Source organism: Sander lucioperca, chromosome 3 (genome assembly GCF_008315115.2).
Source record: "Sander lucioperca isolate FBNREF2018 chromosome 3, SLUC_FBN_1.2, whole genome shotgun sequence".
Taxonomy (NCBI): Eukaryota; Metazoa; Chordata; class Actinopteri; order Perciformes; family Percidae; genus Sander; species Sander lucioperca.
Window position 1 is genome coordinate 38459211 of NC_050175.1, and position 18418 is coordinate 38477628.

An 18418-nucleotide genomic window follows, 5' to 3' on the forward strand; every position below is an offset into this window, starting at 1 on the left:
TCTGAAGTCTCTTTATATAGACCTTAGTGGTCCCCTAATACTGTATCTGAAGTCTCTTTCCCTAAATTCAGCCTTGGTGCAGAATTACAGCCACTAGAGCCAGTCCCACAATGAGCTTTCCTTAGGATGTGCCATTTCTGTGTCTGTAGCTTTAAATGCTATTGAGGAGGAGAGAGGGGGGGGGGGCAAGGTGGAGAGTGGGGGTGTGGCCTTGACCAATTGCCATGCTTCGCTCGTTTGAAAGCCATGATGTCGCTCTCTTTCTCATGGGTGGGCCAAATTTTCTGGGCGGGCAAAGCAGAGAAAGGGGAGGTAACCTTTCCCCTTATGACGTCATAAAGGGAAGATTCCAGATCGGCCCATCTGAGCTTTCATTTTCTCAAAGGCAGAGCAGGATACCCAGGGCTCGGTTTACACCTATCACCATTTCTAGCCACTGGGGGACCATAGGCAGGCTGGGGGAACTCATATTAATGTTAAAAAACCTCATAAAGTGAAGTCTTCGTGCCATGGGACCTTTAACACTCTGTACCGTTGACTGTTTGAACTGTTCTTAAATGTTTTTTATTTGGTTTTATATATTTTAGTCAATGTATTCTTATGTACGTCTGTATGATTGTTGTCTTTGAAGTGGCTGGTGGAGAACAGTCTTTTCAATTTCTTTATGTATGTAAATACACAAGGAACTATGACAAATAAATTAATCTAAAAACTGATCTTTAACTGTCAACCAACAAGCAGGCAACCAGTTCAACTGTCCAGGATGCTCGGAGAAGTTTGCACTAGCAAAGTAACTAGCAGTTAAGAATTAGAGTGTTTAGCCTATTTTTCTTTTTTTTTTTTTTTTATAACCTTTTTTTGTTTAAATAATATTGTTTTTAACTGTTAAACTGAAAGTATTAAATCTGTCAAAATTCGTATTCTCTGTAAACGGTTAATCATTAACATCCCTCCTGGCACGTGAAACATTTCGGAAAAGATAAAGATGGATATTCCAATACAAAAAAAAAATTAAAAAAAATCACACCTTCTCCTTCAGCAAACTCAGCTTCTGCGTGAGGTCGACAACTTCTGTTTTCAGCTCAGAGCACTGTTTCTCCGAGCTGCTGCATTTCTTGGAAACATTCTCAAGCTGCGGAAGAAAAAACACACAACAAAATGAACTATTGCTGATTATTGGACTGTGACAAAAAGACAAAAAAGGAGTCCAAACTCTTACAGTGTTCTCAGCCTGAAGGAGCTTGTCAGACACCTCTTTGTACTGAATTTCTTTTTCACTCAAAGATTCTCGGAGGCCGTTGATGAGCTCGAGCTTCTCGGACGTCTTGGCCAACGTATTCTCCTTCTCGATGAGTGAGCTCTCCAGGCACTCCTGTGTGTTACTCAGCCTAAAAAACAAACAAAAAAAAAAACATAACCATTAAAACAAACTGGGTTAAAACCTTATATATATATATATATATATATATATATATATATATAAAAAAAAATAAAAAACACAGGCAATGGGCACTGCTCACAGGAGGTTGTGTCATTTACAAAGATATGGTTCAAGTCCTGTTTGTGGAAAAAGTTTTGTCACAGCTTAATGATCTGCAGTAATAAATGTAGGGCTGCACAATATATCAGTTTTTTTTAAATCATCATCATTGCAATATTAACTGGCGCAATAAATATATCGCAAAAGACTGCGACATATCGCGCAGGCACTCAGATTTTTTTGTGTTAGTAAAGAAAATATCAGCAGAAAACTGCACTTTAAAACATAACTGTCATTCTTTTTTAGCGCTGCCTTTTATGTTCAATTCAATGTTCAATTTGTTCAATAAAAGAAAGTTGGAAATGAGTTCCCTTCATTAGTTTTAAATTCAAAAAGCATTTTGTTGTATTTAAGCAGAATACTGAAAGCAGCAGAACTGAGAACACTTTAATATCTGTTTATTTATTAAGTAATATCATTATCGCGATATTCAACAACGTTATCGCATATTTTCCTCATTGTGCAGGCCTACACAGTATACATACAAAAAAAACATCATGCAAAGAGGCACTGCTTACAGGTACAATGAGATTTTGTCATTTACAAACATATGGTCCAAGTCCTGTTTGTGGTAAACGTTTTGTCACAGCTAAATGATCTGCAGTAATAAATGTTCAAGACAAAAAAACTGTAAAAAACTGTTGTTTTCTTATATTTCACAAACATTTACACATCTTCTCAACTGAATAGACTGATCAGCTTACCCTTTGAGCTGTTCGTTGAGGCTGCTAACCAGTAGCTGATGCTTCTCTGCGTCTCTGCTCTGTTGACTTCGGACGCTGGCGAGCTGGCTCTGTAGTCTCTCGGACTCATTCTGGGGTGGCGGAGGACGACAGATCAGTATGTAAAGATTAAATAAAGAGCACAGGACAAAGACATTCTCACTGCACACAGACGTTGATGACAGCAGACCCATTGGAGAACAGCATCAAACGGTTGTTGTTATAGTCACCATCAGGATCGTTGATTTTTATATCAGATATCTATTTTACCCGTTCATCATTATCCGTAATTAGGGATGTAACGGTATGAAAATTTAACCTCACGGTTATAGTGACCAAAATGATCACGGTTTTCGGTATTATCGCGGTATTTTTAAAACTGTGTTCAATATGTTCAGAAAGCACTGATAGGCCTACACAAGCTGAAATAGTTTCAAAAAGTGTAACAGTGTTTATTATATTACAAAAATGTGGGCAAAACCTTATCAAAACTTGTTTCCTGCACGTTCTGCAGACAGGATAACTATCTTCAATCAACTGTCCTTCGGCATTCTTATAATAACCAAAATATGCCCATGCTCCAGACTTAGTCCTCTTAGAGGGCTGATAAATGTCCTGAGCGCTGTCATCTCCTCCTTCCGCCATGATTCCAACTTCAAGAAACGCACGTTGTAGGCTACGCAGTGCGCCTGCGTGGAAACTTCAGGAGACTTGGATGAAGCTGGGAAGGATTAAACACACGGTTTCCACACCGTGGTAATCCACCGTGATGATAATGACAATTCAAATGAAAGCGGCAATTGTTATCGTCAACATTTTTATCGTGGTTTACCGTTACACCGGTGATCGTTACATCCCTATCCGTAATAATGAACTTCGGCATTCACCAGTTTTGACAGTCCCAAAGTCAAGCTGTGAAGTGTGATTTTACGACCCCCAGGAAGTCTGCGACAGAACATTGCACAGAGACAGAACGTGTCCGAGATTAAACAAGCACACCACACCGTTAGCCGTCACCGCCAGAGGTGCTCTCTAGCGCACACATACATAAGTGACCCAACACACCTGAGGGACCCAAAATGGCTGCTCATCTTCATCTACATCAAACGTCACCTGTGTTAGAAGGGTTTGTTACAAATTCCTAGTCCTCGAGGTGGGGGGGGGGGGAGAAACATGCAATTCATTCATCGTTTTCCTCCATTACCCATCAGTAGAACAGGTAAGAACAGTGTGAGAAAATATTAAACGATACAAATACAGGTAGGGCTGGATACCAAACTTCGATCGCACCGACCGAATTGCCTTCTTAGTATCGAGTATCAAAAAATGCCTCGTCATCCAATAACAAAGTTCAATACCTAAGGAGTAAATCTTATCAGCGTCAGTGAGCCAGTAAGCACGTAGCATGATTAAATAGAGATCTAATAATGCTGGTGATTGTCTGCCTAACGTTATGTCGTAGAGACACGCAAGAAAAACTCTACGTCACGCACAGAGACGGGGCTAATGTGTGTGTGTGTGTTTTGTTGTATTTCAAGAGGCTTGACTACAGTGTGGGTCACATAAGTGGAAAAGAGCTGAAAACTAAACAAAAAAATAAAAAAAAGACTTGTCCCCTAATGTGTAATGTTGTAATGTCTTTGTGTGAAAACTGATTTTATAGAATTGGTATCGAAAAATGTATCGTTGAAGAACCGGTATCGAATTCACAGTCTAATTTTTGAATGATACCCAGCCCTAGGTTTGACTCAACCCTGGGGCAACGACATGGTATGTGATGTTGTGTGTGTTATGCACAGTAAGGTTACCTGTAACGTCTCTATGCGGGACTGCAGCTGCTGTCGATCCTCCAGATCCTGACAGCGCTCCTCCAGGCTCAGGATCTGCTCCTGCAGTTGGTTCCTTTCCAGCTCCAGCTCCTCCACAACAGACCGCAAACCATCTGCAATCATCAGCAAAGACAATTAAAGGGGATGTGACATAATCAAATACAAGCAAGTCACAAATAAAGGCCATTGAGGGGAGGTGGAACTAACTTTTAGAGCTGCAAAGGTTAATCGATTAGTTGTCGACTATTAAATTAATCGCCAACTATTTAGATAATCCTAGAAAACCAGAGATGCACTCACTTTTAACTGCCACACATTTCATCCCCATACACTTTCACTGTTATATTGAATGCAATATAGAGGTGGATGAATAATGTATTTGTCATCATGTGTTTTTGTTTTGTTTGTTTGTTTTGTCAATGTCTATGTCACCATTATGTGTACCTTTTAATTTATAGTGAATGAATGCTGTATGACTGCTGGCTGTCTCTATGTTAGTCCTATGTCACCTGCCTAGGGACTGCAGATGAAAAGTAGTTATTTTGACTAATTCTGGCATATTTACATGGTGTTTTTTATACAACAATGTTCATAAATGTGCATGGTCCCTATCAAATAAAATAATCGATTAAACGGTTTAAGTCATTTTTGTTTAAAACTAATCGTTAGTTGCAGCTCTACTAACTACAACAGAGTCTGAGTTCCTCTATTTAAAGGAAAATGATTTTTATCCACTTATTAATACTGCTGTTTTTTCCGGGGACTGTTAATGAAATGCACAGATGTTTCAGGTTAAAAGCCTTCTTAAAAATGTCACAGCCCTACTGTACTGTATTGGTACAACTGGGCGAAAAAAAAGAGGAAAATACTTTGGGAAAGGTGAATCAGTGGGAAAAACTACATCTTTTTTTGATTATGGGCTAATTAAATTTAAAAGACGTTCAAAGGCAGATTTATTAATTAAAGTCAAGGTGTGAAATTCATTTCCAGGGTTCAAGGTTTAGCCACAAACAACCAAAAAGTACATCTCAACATCAGCTTTCCTTTCACAACTACCCCAATCATTTTTTTTTTACCATTTTTGTTGTTATTTCTTTTTCATTTTCTTTGATAACTGCTGATGTATTTTTTGGTTTCAGGACAAGAAGTTTAAAAGACAACAAGACAGGATGAGTGGAAATGAAGAAAAAAAAAGAGCAGAACATGCAAAAGAAATTAATAAAAAAATAAAACTTACCACAGATGACGTATCTTGCCACCTAATGTACATGTATATGATCTTACAAGAATTCAATGCATTCAGTGGATCCCAACAAACACTAGCCAGCTCAACCAGCATGCACATGTCCAAATGAAAAACTGTAAACTGATAAAAACACAAACCAGTGAATGAGTGTCTCATTCTTGGGATTTTACCAATTGTCCCAGAGTTATTTTGAATAAATGTGAGATGAGCTTAAATTTAGCTTGCTACAGTGTGACTCATCAGATGAGTTCACAAGTAGAAATGAAGGCAAGATGAAACAAGCTGATCCCAAAAGTATGTTAAACACAATACCCCAATATAGAAAACCCAGGTCTTACATTCACAATATTGGCAGGTTAGATGAAAAACAAGAAAAAAAAACAACAACCAACAGCCACAATCCAACTGTAAAATAAGTTTGGAGTGTTATGGTGAAAACAACAAAATATCCTCCCAAAGACAATTTCCCAAAGTAGGATGCGGATGAACGTGTGCATGCCAGTGTAAACTGTCTAGCGGGTCTCACACCTGTATCTGGAGTACTGTGCTCGGGCCACCAACCTCCCATGTTCTCTCCCTCCATCGGGTTCGTGCTCTCAGAGCTGCTCCGTGGGTCCTGGAATGGGGCCTGCCCATCAAATTCAAAGTCCTCCTGCAAGTGGGATGGATTTAAATTGAAGCAGGGCAGTGACCGGTAATAAAGCAACATAGGCCTAGCTACCTCCTGATCCAGCTCCGTACCTAATGCACAGACATGAGAGTGATATTGATCTTCTCAACTCTTAAAAGTAAAAAAAGACTATTTTCCAAAAAAAAACAGGCTATGTGAGCAATCAGGCCATTCAGTATCTCGTGATTGTGACTTAAAAAATGTTATTTTGTGCAACTTTTCTGAAAGACTGCAATTCAATTTGCTACCTTTTATCAAAAACTGCATTTCAGGATGTTATGTCCCCTTCGATAGTATCGGGGACAATAATACGACAATCAAAATGTTGTGACTGAGTAAGTGTAAAAGAGAAAGTGTTTATTTTCAACATTGGCAGATGTTGTGCCAAACAAATGAAATGAATCTCACAAAACTAGGCCTAACTCACCGCTAGCTCTTAAAATAAAACACAATCCAAAAGACTTAGCCTGCTTCTCTAAAACATACACGGGTGGCAACCTAGTGTACCCATACAAAGTTAAAGAAAGAAACAACTGATAACATAAAGATATATTACTTCCTGTAAGAGTTATCTTAATTATCTTGAAAAGTGAAAAGTGAATTTGCAGAAATTATTCCAACTAAGCCGGGGACGGCTTCCAAAAAGTTCCAAGAAAATTGTCCGGTTTAGGTTAGAGATTGTTACAATTAGGTGTGAAATTACAGAAAGAAATGCCCGAACCTTACTTGGGGTGGCTTGTTGACAGCGACAGACAGCCCAGGGAGTGCTGACTGTAAAGCTTACTTCAGCAGAAAGAAGTATCTTTGGCATTTATGTATCTTCTTGTTTGTTTAGGCCAAGTTTTCATTTTATTTGACCTGTGCTTGTTACGTGATCCTGACTTTTATTTAATGCAGGACAGGGCAGTAATTGGTAAACATTTTCGTAAATAATGAAAAGATTAGTTGAATTTGCTTTAAGTTGTTTCTGGAAACATCACAGCACATATAAGCATTTAAAAAAATGTCTGAAAGTCCAGCTGGCATTACCATGGCTCAACCACAGTAACCGTCCACCTACCTGCAGGCTTCGTTGGGCGGGAGATGCCAGCTTCTTGGCCCGGTGTTGGCCGAGCCCCCGAGCTTGACTCAGCTCCTCCTCCAACTCCTGCTGCCGAGTGGCCAGTGCTGGATCGGAGCAGCCAGGAAAGAACCAGTCATCCTCAATCAGTTTTGTGCCACAGGGAACGGGGGGGGATGTTGGGTTGGATTGAGTATGTATTTATGGATGGGAAGGTGGGTATAAAATGGGCAGGACAGAATGATGACAGAATGAAAGAAGACATTTTTTTCAAAAGAGAGGATGGCAGAGATGGAGAATAGAGAAGTGTGTTGGCATAGGTGGTGTTGGTGGTTTTGATGAAAAGGGAGATGAGGCACTTTTAACACCACAAATGAACTTTGTAACATCGAAAACAGTTTCATCCAACAGTGAAAGCGACAACAGAGACAGACTGTAAGAGAAGTTATGGAGACAGGAGACAGAGAATCAAGGATGGAGAAAGAGAAAGTTACTCAAACTCCAGATATGTATGCACTTTTGTATTTGCATAAGGTACGTGGACCTGAGAAACACTTCAAAAGCAACATTCTGGTCAGAGCCATGCACACCTAATTTGCATAGCAGAGGAAAACAGCAATCACAAAATGTGGGAGACGGGGAGCACAAGTGGCTGTGGGAGGATGAAGAGGGCCCATTTTCATGAGTCACACTTAAAGCCAATGTTTCTTCAACAGGAGGATCAGACTGTAATTAAACTAACACGGCAAAGTGCAGATCTCAGGGGATTCTTGCAGTGCTTTTAATCTTTCTTTTTTTTTCAATTTTCATTTAGCAGCAAGGATGCCAAATTGATTAGGCTGAACAAAACATGTTCCCATCTGTTTTGTGACAACAGGCCAATTTTGATGTGTATAGGAGGGAAGGAAAAGGGGGGAGGAGGGGTGTGGGGGGCAGCTCAAAGCAGAAAAAGAAAAGGAGTTGAGTGGGTCAAGCAGTGGTCAGTGTGGGTTCAGTGTATAAGCAGCGTTAAGCAGAGAAGGGCTCCATTCAAAAGGACTATGCAAAGAACACTATTACAACAGTTTAGTATTGAATATAATTTAGAACATGCAGCAGGAATATGTGAGATAATCTACACTAATCATGTAGAATAAAACAACTGTGAAGCAGAATAGAGCCAGTCTGTCTCATACTGGGTATTTCCCCTACACTGACCACAGCAGCAGGGATTAAAGGACAATTCCGGCGCAAAATGAACCTAGGGGTTAATAACATATGTGTACCGAGTCGACCGTTCTCTGGGATCTGTTTTCATGCTAATCCAATGTGTCTCTAGCTTTAAACAAGCTACCGCAAACCGGTGATTAGCTGCTAACGCTAGCTTTCAGGGCAGAGGGTAAATCCCTAGCGTGTTTACATGCGGCCGCCATCTTGGATAACAGTCATGAGCAGTCGAATCACGAACGCTGTGTTTGAGCTATGGTACTGGTTACTGGTTGCACGGCGTTCGTCGTTCCGACTGGTCATGACTGTTATCCAAGACTGTCTTTATAATCTATCTTTGTAATAAACTGTCCGTACACTTACAAAGTTCTCAATGCTTCGGTTTGCATGTAGGGACCCTCATTATGCTACCGTTTAAGTGTGGTGCTATTTTGAGCCTTGTTTGTGGTGTAGAAATAGTGATTTACCCTGTGCCCCGAAAGCTAGCTTAGCAGCTAAACGCCGGTTTGCGTTAGCTTGTTTCAAGCTACAGACACATTTGATTAGCATGAAAACATATCCCAGAGAACGTTCAACTCGGTACACGTTATTAACCCCTAGGTTCATTTTGCGCTGGAACTGTCCTTTAAATATAGAGGATACGTTTAGAGCTGCAACAATTAGTCGACTAATCCATTAGTCAATGGATAGAAAAACAATCAAAAACTATTCTGATATGCGCCTAAACGTTAAAGTATTTGTCATGCAAAAACGGCAGTAAATGCTCTTTTCAGCCTCTCAAATATGGAGATTTCCTGCTCTTTTCTGTTTTACATTATATTGAACTGAATATGTTTGGGTTGACAAAACAAGACATTTAAAGACATCACTTTGGACTTTGAGAAACTGGGATGGACTTTTTTTCCCTATTTTGTGACTTTTTATAGACCAAACTATTACTTAATTAATCGAGAAAATGGTCGTCAGAATAATGGACAATTAAAATAATAGTTAGTTGCAGCCCTCGATATGTTAAGAACAGGAGATATGTGAGTATTATTCTTGAAGCCAAAACAGTAAGTTATCTTAGAAGTAAATCCTGCTGTTTTTAGGAGGTTCTTCTTTTTATGCCTGAAAACGCCACGCAGCAGAAGTGTCTGACATCTGATGCTTCAAGTGAGGAACGAAAAGCATACAACGTAGTCAGGCTTTCATAACAGGAGTTCAGTAAACTGGGTTCATTAGGCATTGATTCCCTTTACTATGATAGAGGCCATCACGTTTCTTAAAGTGCTCATATTATGCTTTTTGGCTTTTTCCCTTACCTTTACTGTGTTATATATCTTCTTTCTGCATGTTATAGGTTTACAAAGTGAAAAAGCCCAAAGTCCACCCCAAAGTGACTTACCATCTCCAACAGAAAACAATGTTCACCAACTGCTCCAAACAGCTCTATTGTAGTCCAGCCTTTACTTCAGAGACAAACGTGGTCACTTTGGAACACACGTTATAATGCTCACCTAGCTGCTAGCATGGCACGCCCTCATACTCTGCTTCTGACTGGCTAGTAGTCCTTACCTAGGTACTGTCAGGGCATGCCCTCATACTCTGCTTCTGACTGGCTAGTAGTCCTTACCTAGGTACTGTCAGGGCACACCCTCATACTCTGCTTCTGACTGGCTAGTAGTCCTTACCTAGGTACTGAGCATGTGCGACTCCCAACAAAGATGGAACAGAAGTGAGAGGTCTCACTCTGTAGCTAAAACAGAGAGCTCAACACACAGGGTGAAAAGAGGAGCTGCAGCAATGTGCAGTACAACAAAAATATGGTGATTTTTGTTAATGAAACAATGTAAACCTATTCTGATATAACCTATGAACCTGAAAATAAGCATAATATGAGCACTTTAACAGGGAAGGAAATTGATTGATTTATTATATAATAATATAATGGACACTATAGGAAATATATCTTATATTAAACTTGTATATTGTTGTCTGCAGCAGCAAAACAGAGAAGCGAAAGCTCAGCAGGCAGTGATGTTGATGAAGTTGAAGCCAACATGTCAACAAGATAGTGTTAATAGTAATTAATAAACTCCAACTTATATACAACTTGACTCAAATGACTCAACCCCTAAAAGCCACATCAGTGGCACTCCTTTTAGTCATAGGAGTGCCATAAAAAAGAATAAATCTGTAAAATAATAAGATAAATAAATGTAGAAATATAAAAAGGAATAAATAAAAAGGGGAAATAAGAATAATTATAAGCATTTTCTTTACTTTTCTTTTCTTATTCTTTTATACAGATGTATTAAATTGTATGGCACTACTATGACTCCATACATCAGAGTACAACACAAGACTGAAGACTTACAGTTTCCACTTTCACAACAAACTGGTAATTACATTATTTCCAGCAGCACTCGAAGACAGCATCAACAACATTAGCGAGTATATTATATGCTTCCCACCTGAATTAAATCACCAAAAATTACAACCATAGGAATAGGGAAGATAGGATTGCAAGGAAGCAAAAGTTAAAAAAAAGAACTGTGTCTGATAACTAGGTCTGAGCAAGGACGAGAAAGGTTTCTGGTTTTCTGTCAGCATTAGAAGAACCGGTGGTGCGGCGAGACGCGTGGCTCGATAAAACTCTGGCGACAGATTAACTGCAGTAGTTGTTGAGAGAAAGTGTTAATTACGGGGAGCGCTTTGAGTCTCATAACTCACAATAGGTTCATTAATGTCTACTCCACTTCATTGATTTAGCAATTTAACAGTCAGTGGCACACACACACAGCTGATCAAAATCAACAGCCATATTTAATGGAAACAGGGACCACTAACTATTGTATGAGCATGACTTTGGTTTAATTTAACTTAAAGCTACACTGTGTAAGAATTTCTCCCATCTAGTGGTAAAATTGTATATGACAACCAACTGAATATTACTTTCTAGCCTTTCCTCCTACGGTGGCCGAACCCAAAATTAGCTCTTAGTATCTCTATTGTTTACACGCAGCTGTTCTAGCCACTCCAATATTAACTTTGGTCTTGTTGCTTTGCCTGTCGTGTTGTCGTTTTAATTCTCTTTTTCGCTTCCCTGGCGAGTAATCTCCCCCTGGCATTCGTCACGGTGCCAACAGGTGTAAGAGGGCGAAATGCGGAGGTATGTCCCTCTTTGGCTAATGTATTTTAAAGATGGAGGTATGTCCCTCTTTGGCTAATGTATTTTAAAGATGGAGGTATGTCCCTCTTTGGCTAATGTATTTTAAAGATGGAGGTATGTCCCTCTTTGGCTAATGTATTTTAAAGATGGAGGTATGTCCCTCTTTGGTTAATGTATTATAAAGATGGAGGTATGTCCCTCTTTGGCTAATGTATTTTAAAGATGGAGGTATGTCCCTCTTTGGCTAATGTATTTTAAAGATGGAGGTATGTCCCTCTTTGGTTAATGTATTTTAAAGATGGAGGTATGTCTTTCTTTGGTTAATGTATTATAAAGATGGAGGTATGTCCCTCTTTGGCTAATGTTTTATAAAGATGGAGGTATGTCCCTCTTTGGCTAATGTATTTTAAAGATGGAGGTATGTCCCTCTTTGTCTAATGTATTTTAAAGATGGAGGCGTTACCTGGCGGCCGTCATTCGAGCGACTCGCCCGTATGTATTCTGAATGATTCTGAATTTCAAATTCTACTCTTATGAGAATACTTTGATTAGTTGGTGGAAGTAATTACACATGAATGAGCATGTATTTGTGAAAGAACAAAGGGGTTTTTTGCTAAGAATCAACTCAAAAAATTACACAATGTAGGTTTAACTGAAATTAATGACAAATATATTTTGTGCATTCCTCTTTTTTTTAATAAAATAACTGGATGTCTAGAGGGATGATTGGACTTTATTTGGGTAATCAAATATTTGATTACTTGTACTTGTCGTGTCTATTTCCTACCACCCAAATACCAAACCTTTAATTTTGCTTGCATATCCTGATTCATGGCCCCAGAGTTCGTCATAGACATGGGCTGTGCAATTAATTGATTTTGGCTGCCAACGATCACAAAAACAATGTAATCAAGAAAAACTATTATTATGCACAATACATTTAGCAAGTCAACTCTTATTTTCTCTTGGGTTCTGAAGGGAAATTCAAAAAATGGGAAAAGTATGAAGGGAAATGTCACAGTTTAAGGTGTTTTTTTTTTTTTAACTTCAGTAACTGCAACATCTTTCCAAAAGTCAACAAGTAATTGTCTTAAACAATCGTGATTTCAATATTGACCAAAATAATTGTGATTATGATTCTTTCCATAAACCAGAGATTATTACATTTGTGAACGCCTGGACTATGTGAACTTTATCTGTAATTACTTAAACAACAAACACAGACATTAAATATCAATGTAATTACTAATATTAGTCCTCTTCCCAGAGTTAGTGGAAACCGAGCCATGACCACAAAAGAAGGGTTATTTCATTATATTTGATCCCGGGATATTATTATTGCTGGGTTATTCCAAAAATATTTTGGTATGCCCACACCAGAAATCAAAGGATGGAAAGAAAGAAGAAACAGTAGGACAGAAGAACGGAGAGGGGTGAAGGAATGGAAAAGAGGAACAACACAGAGGGGGGGGGGGGGGGAGAACGGAAGAGAAACAAAATGGCAGACTCTAACGTGCAGCCTGCTACTGTACTGCCTGCAGCTCACCCCGGCAAAGAGGACAATTCAGAGGAGCTGCGGGCAGTACAGTGAGCACGAGCGACACTGGAGGTTTTGGGGGGAGCCTGCATGCACAAAACTGATGGGAAACTGTTCTGTATGGCTGCTCCCATCCCTGGAACAGGGGCAGGAGAGGGGGAGGAGTAGGGGGGGGGGGAGAGGTCCATGAGATGGGAGGCAGCTCAACCAAATGCTCCCCATTAACAACAGTGAGGATGGGAGGGAAAAAATAAGAAAAAGAAAATAATGTTCAGTCAGACAACAGAGGACACGTGGTAAACAGTAAAACAAACTCTGAACCCCTCGCTGCTACACAACACGGTGGTGGTGTAGATGTTGGGGGTGGTGACAGGGGATTAGGTTTGGGTAACATTTGGTTTTTTTCCGATACCGGTGATAAAACGATACTTTAAAAAAACAAGGAGAACAAAACGACAGTTGGCGACATTTAAGAACGGCTGGTTTATTGCTAAGGTCTAATGGTCAAAATTAAAAGGGTATTTTACAAATAACTTTGAATAGACGACAAGGCTGGCGAGGCGAGTTTCAAGTGAACGCACCATCTGTGTTGTTTTTCCGACAACGGCAGCAGCAGACTGTTGGACGTCCTGCTGTTGGACTCCTCTCCATTGAAATACAGTCACCCTTTACACCGTTTAGTTGTCGGCATTTTAACCGTGTTTAATAAAGCTGCTAGCTAACGGTAGGCTAACGTTACCCGCTGCCAAGTGTAGTGTTAACTAGCGTCACGTGCAGTGATGTTTCTGTTGGCTGTAATGTCTGTTTCGGAGCATCAGAGGGCAGCGCAGACATTTAAGTGGCACCGAAATGACGCACCGAAATCCGCGTTGCTATTTGGTCCGGCAGATACCGGTCGTTAAGGCACCGGTGCCGTATCAGCACCAGATATTGGTACCCAACCCTCTAGGGGATTAGGACAAAATAAAAAGGAGTTATGATATTGCCATTTCATTGGGTTAATTGCATTTTATAGCATTATATTGAGAGGTGTTTCTAGGCATTTATATCAGTAAGGGTAGACTAAATATTAGAAACACTTCACAGTATAAATCAATAGAATTAAACAGCACCACAAACTACAGCCTCGGAAGTCAAGTACCTGTTATTTATATAGCCCAATATCAAAAATCAGGAGGCTCTGTCCATCATATGGCACCCTCCATCCTTTGTCCCTCTAATTCAGGTGTCAGCAACCTTAGGCATGCGTGTGGTAGCTTAACCATTGTCTAAGAGATTTTTTTTAGAAATGTTGAAGTGCCTTCTCATGCGCATGACCTCTTTCACAACCATTGGGAGGAGCAGTGGCTGTTATTTACAGTAGTTTAATTGACTTTTACCCCCATCCGAATTACACGAAGGCCTGCCCTACCCTGCCTCTGATTGGCTAGTACGCCTTTAAAAAGTTTTAAAAAAAGGCACTTCATATAAATAAAGGTTGCCAACCCCTGCTCTAAACGTACCAGGAAAAAAGAGCAACACAGGAGGGATCCCGCTCCCAGGACGGACAGACATGCAATGCTAATTTTAATTAAAGTTTGCATGGTAAAAAAAATAAATGCTGGTTATAATCCTGGCTCAAACAGTAATAGTTTATTTTATTAGATACTTCAAACTATTGATTTCAAGCGTAGTTATCAAATCCATAACCTAATAATTCAAGGATTGACAGGATTCAAAGGATGACAGAATAATTGATAATTATGTCAATTAAAAGTGAAAAGAATGGAAAGTTGGGTTTTAGAAGGAAATTGGCCGCAAGTTAAATTACAGTATATTAAAGAAAATACAGAGATACCTTTGATTTGCTTAAATTTGTAGCATATGCAGCATCATACACAGAGCAACTTTTCTTGCAGTTATTAAAAAGGTTAAACGGGTTTTCGATCACATTTCGATTACTTAAAGGCATTTTTTCATATTAATGAAACTTACTAAGCATGAGCATAGGCAGTGTGTGAGATTTTCTAAGCAGATTAGGTGTGCATTAGGCAAATATGGGCAGATAAAGAAAATCACAACCTCTATGTGTGATTTTTATACAATATAAACGACAGACTAGACCCTGCTAGTCCGTCCTGGTTATCTAGAGGGGATAAACAACCTGAGCCTTTTGAGTTTGTGTCATCCTCCAGCAACAGCCTTACCCTCTCTTTCCTCCTCCATGTGGCTAATGCGGAGGGCCATGACAGTCTTCTCCTCCTTGGCCCGGTCCCTGGCGCTGACTGCCTCAGCTACCATCTCCTGCCACTCCAGCACCTGGCTCTGAGTGTCATCGGCACTGCCTGACTCACTTGCCTAAGACGAGAAGGAGCAGAGAGTTACAGGAGACCAACAATGAGCAGGGAAATGTAGACAAAGGCAGGGATGTTGATGATTGACCGTTGACCGACAAAAAGAATTCTGACCGATTAAAACTATCAGTTAAAAACAATATTATTAAAACTGAAATAAAAAGTTATTAATAAGGAACTTTTTTTGCATGATGAGAAAAATAGGCTATACAACATATATCTCAACTGCTAGTAAACTTGTTAGTGTTCACTTTGCACTAGCAAGTTGCATTTAAAGCTCTTTTTTTCTTTTGTTGGCTCTCTGCTGGACGGCGCTACGTCAAGTCAAGTTCATTTTATCGTCAGTTCTCTCAAAATATGTGCCAGACGTGCAGAGGAATCGAAAATACTGTACACATTCCTCTATAGCGGGTTAAATCGGCCGTCCTACACACAGCAGGGTTCATACGCATTTTAACCAATACTTTTCCATGACTTTTTGGCAAATTTCCATTACTACCTATCCCTGAAAATGTCAGTCGACATTATACAATAAGAATAAAAAAAATCTGTGTTTAAGTTTACCCTCAGAGTTTTAACAATAAAATGAATGACAATTTATGTGATTCATAGTGGGATTCGTAATATCGCGCTGAATAGAACGTTGAGGTTAGGACGACGTGAAATACATTTATTAATCACATATTATTATGCTGTGTTTAAAAAAAAAAAGAATCCATGACTTTTCCAAAACTTTCTGGGTCTTTTTATGTTTCCAAAACCTTTCCAGGCCTGGAATTTGCATTTTTTTAATTCCATAACTTTTCCAGGTTTTTTCAAAACGTATGAACCGTGACACAGAGTATGCCAGACAGACACACAAATGACAACCTCACAGGTAGATCCGAACTCGGATTAAAAGCTGTCTGGACTTGTCACGGTCGCGCAAGCGGTTCCAGGAAAGTGGCTGCATGTGTCCCTGACAATGCACGGTATATCACGGCAGCACGACCAGAACAAGCTGTCCACGAAACGGGGAAAGTATGTCTGAGCCTCCTGAACGGGTGAACTGGGACTCCGTTGCCTGCCTGTAGGTTAATGATCGGTCGGCTATCGGTCAGAAAAAGAACTCTAAATTTGCTTCCCTAATCCCTGACCTGAGAGGCGGCCCTCTTGGTGAACTGCTCCAGGTCTGCTTGTAGTGTCCTCTGTTGCTCCTCATATACCACCAGCTTGGCCTCCAGCATTTCTTGCAGAAAACATCAAACACACAATGTTAATTTTGGCATTACACCTACCAGTGACAGTGCAGATTTAACTCTAATTCTTCATTTTTTAAATCTTATCTTTTGGGCTTTGTTTTGGCCTTTAATGGATAGGACAGATGAAGACAGGGCAGTGGGAGAGAGAGGGGGAATGACATGCAGCAAAGGCCACGGGTCAGAATTAAACCCGGGCCGTTGCGGTAAGGACTGAGCTACCAGTCTAACTCCAATACTACTGAATTTAAGACAGTAGGGGAATGAAATTTGAAGAAAATATGATGTGTTGACACTTGGGGGAAAAGCAGAAGGCACTCAGGTTGGATTTCGGTACCGTTCTTTGCTTTGAGCTCCTCATATTGTTCCACTTTCCAGAGGTTTTCCTCTCGCTCCTCCTCCAGTGCTGTGATACGACTCCGCAGGGCAGTCAGGTCTGGGGGGGCACCTCCAGCCTAAAGGGTTACAAAATAAACATCTTTTAAATGGGTCTAATTTAAGTTTTTTTTATACTTTGCAGCCTTGTTTAGAAGAGTTCTTCTTGCTTCATCCTTTGGATGTGTTTTATACTTTTGAGTGGACATTGACACGCTGTAGAAGAGTTTCCGGATCAATTAAAAAGAAAAACGTAATTTTGATGTCACAGTAACATCTATTGGGTGTGCATTTTAATTAAGAGAAAGAAATATCAGGGAATCGCTAGCAGGGAGCATAATAACTATACATTTTTGAAAATTGAATCTAAACATTTTGTCATCGTCTCACATGGCTTTTCTTCAACTCCTCTTCCAACTGTCTGATCCGAGATTTAGACCAGGCTTTCATTTTCAGGAACTTGGTCTCTGATCTGCTCGCTTCGTCTGTTTTTTGCTTTGCTTGAACTGCAACAAATGAAGAGAGAGAAAGTCAGATGGAACTGTGATATTCAAGGCTATAGGAAGGTAAACATGGTTTCTAAAGACATCCCACAGATTTAAATGTACTGCCATTACAATAAATAGGCCTCATTGTTTTATTTGTGCACATTTTACACGTGTATACAATTTAATATACCAAAGATATGGGTGTATTGTGTCTTGTTGGAGTTAAAAACACAACTTTTGGATAGATGCTGGCTTAAAAACTGGGTGAAAATCAGTTTAAACTGGTCTGGGTATTCTGGGTATTTTCTGTTGAATGTCTGCAAAAAAACAAAAATGCTCTCTATGTGTTCTTCTTTACCGTTTTTTGACTTAAAGAAATACGTGAGCGTCTTAAACCACCATGACATTTCCTCTGTATTTCTTCTGGAAACAGTGAGACTGATTAGGGCTCGTAGGTATCGCGATATTATTTGCGACCATTTTTAAAATCGATTCTTTTCCCTAGAATCTATTTTTATATATTTATTTACTTATTTTACCAATGATTCACCTAAATATATTCTGTTTATAAGGTACGGCTGACAGCGACTACATCATATCGGTTTCCAGCAAAACAGAGCTGAAGCAGAAAATGCAGAAAATACGTGTTATGCGATACGATACAACTTTACTGTCAGTTTACACTGAAATTCATTTTGCGTTCCCAAGCAGCTCCGCTCAAAAAAAATTATAAATAAAATACACACAGAGTTAGACAACAATTACACATATAGTACAAAGATGTTCTTCTTTACAAATGAAATAAATATCAGACTGACTGATGAGCATTCTTTTTAGAAAGCCATACGTTTTTAAAACATGTCTCATGATATATTGTCTCTTAAAGTGTATTATTCAACTTTTTTTTGTTAAAGAGAGAAAAGAAAATCACAACACTCAATACCATCGAATCACAATAAATGAAAATCGCGATACAAATCGAATCAGCCCCCACGTATCGTGAAATAATCAAATCGGGAC

General features: G+C 39.5%; 1 protein-coding gene across 6 annotated transcripts in view; it reads right to left on the reverse strand.

The window, feature by feature from the left end:
• LOC116067339 (golgin subfamily B member 1-like) overlaps positions 1-18418 on the reverse strand; it is a 60534-nt gene that overhangs the window by 27278 nt on the left and 14838 nt on the right. For 3 of the 6 annotated variants that reach the window (XR_004896920.1, XM_035999719.1, XM_031323762.2), the window contains exons 11-20: positions 17301-17416; positions 16873-16990; positions 16434-16525; positions 15151-15301; positions 7068-7219; positions 5866-5989; positions 4071-4204; positions 2245-2354; positions 1220-1388; positions 1028-1132 (exon numbers count right to left, since the gene is read on the reverse strand). Coding sequence is in view for 5 of the 6 variants with exons in the window: in XM_035999719.1 (XP_035855612.1) it covers positions 1028-1132; positions 1220-1388; positions 2245-2354; positions 4071-4204; positions 5866-5989; positions 7068-7219; positions 15151-15301; positions 16434-16525; positions 16873-16990; positions 17301-17416 (1271 nt within the window). In the remaining variant the exon portion in view is untranslated. The remainder of the gene's footprint in view (positions 1-1027; positions 1133-1219; positions 1389-2244; positions 2355-4070; positions 4205-5865; positions 5990-7067; positions 7220-15150; positions 15302-16433; positions 16526-16872; positions 16991-17300; positions 17417-18418) is intronic. The other 3 variants (XM_035999720.1, XM_031323764.2, XM_031323763.2) reach the window with 3 other exon arrangements.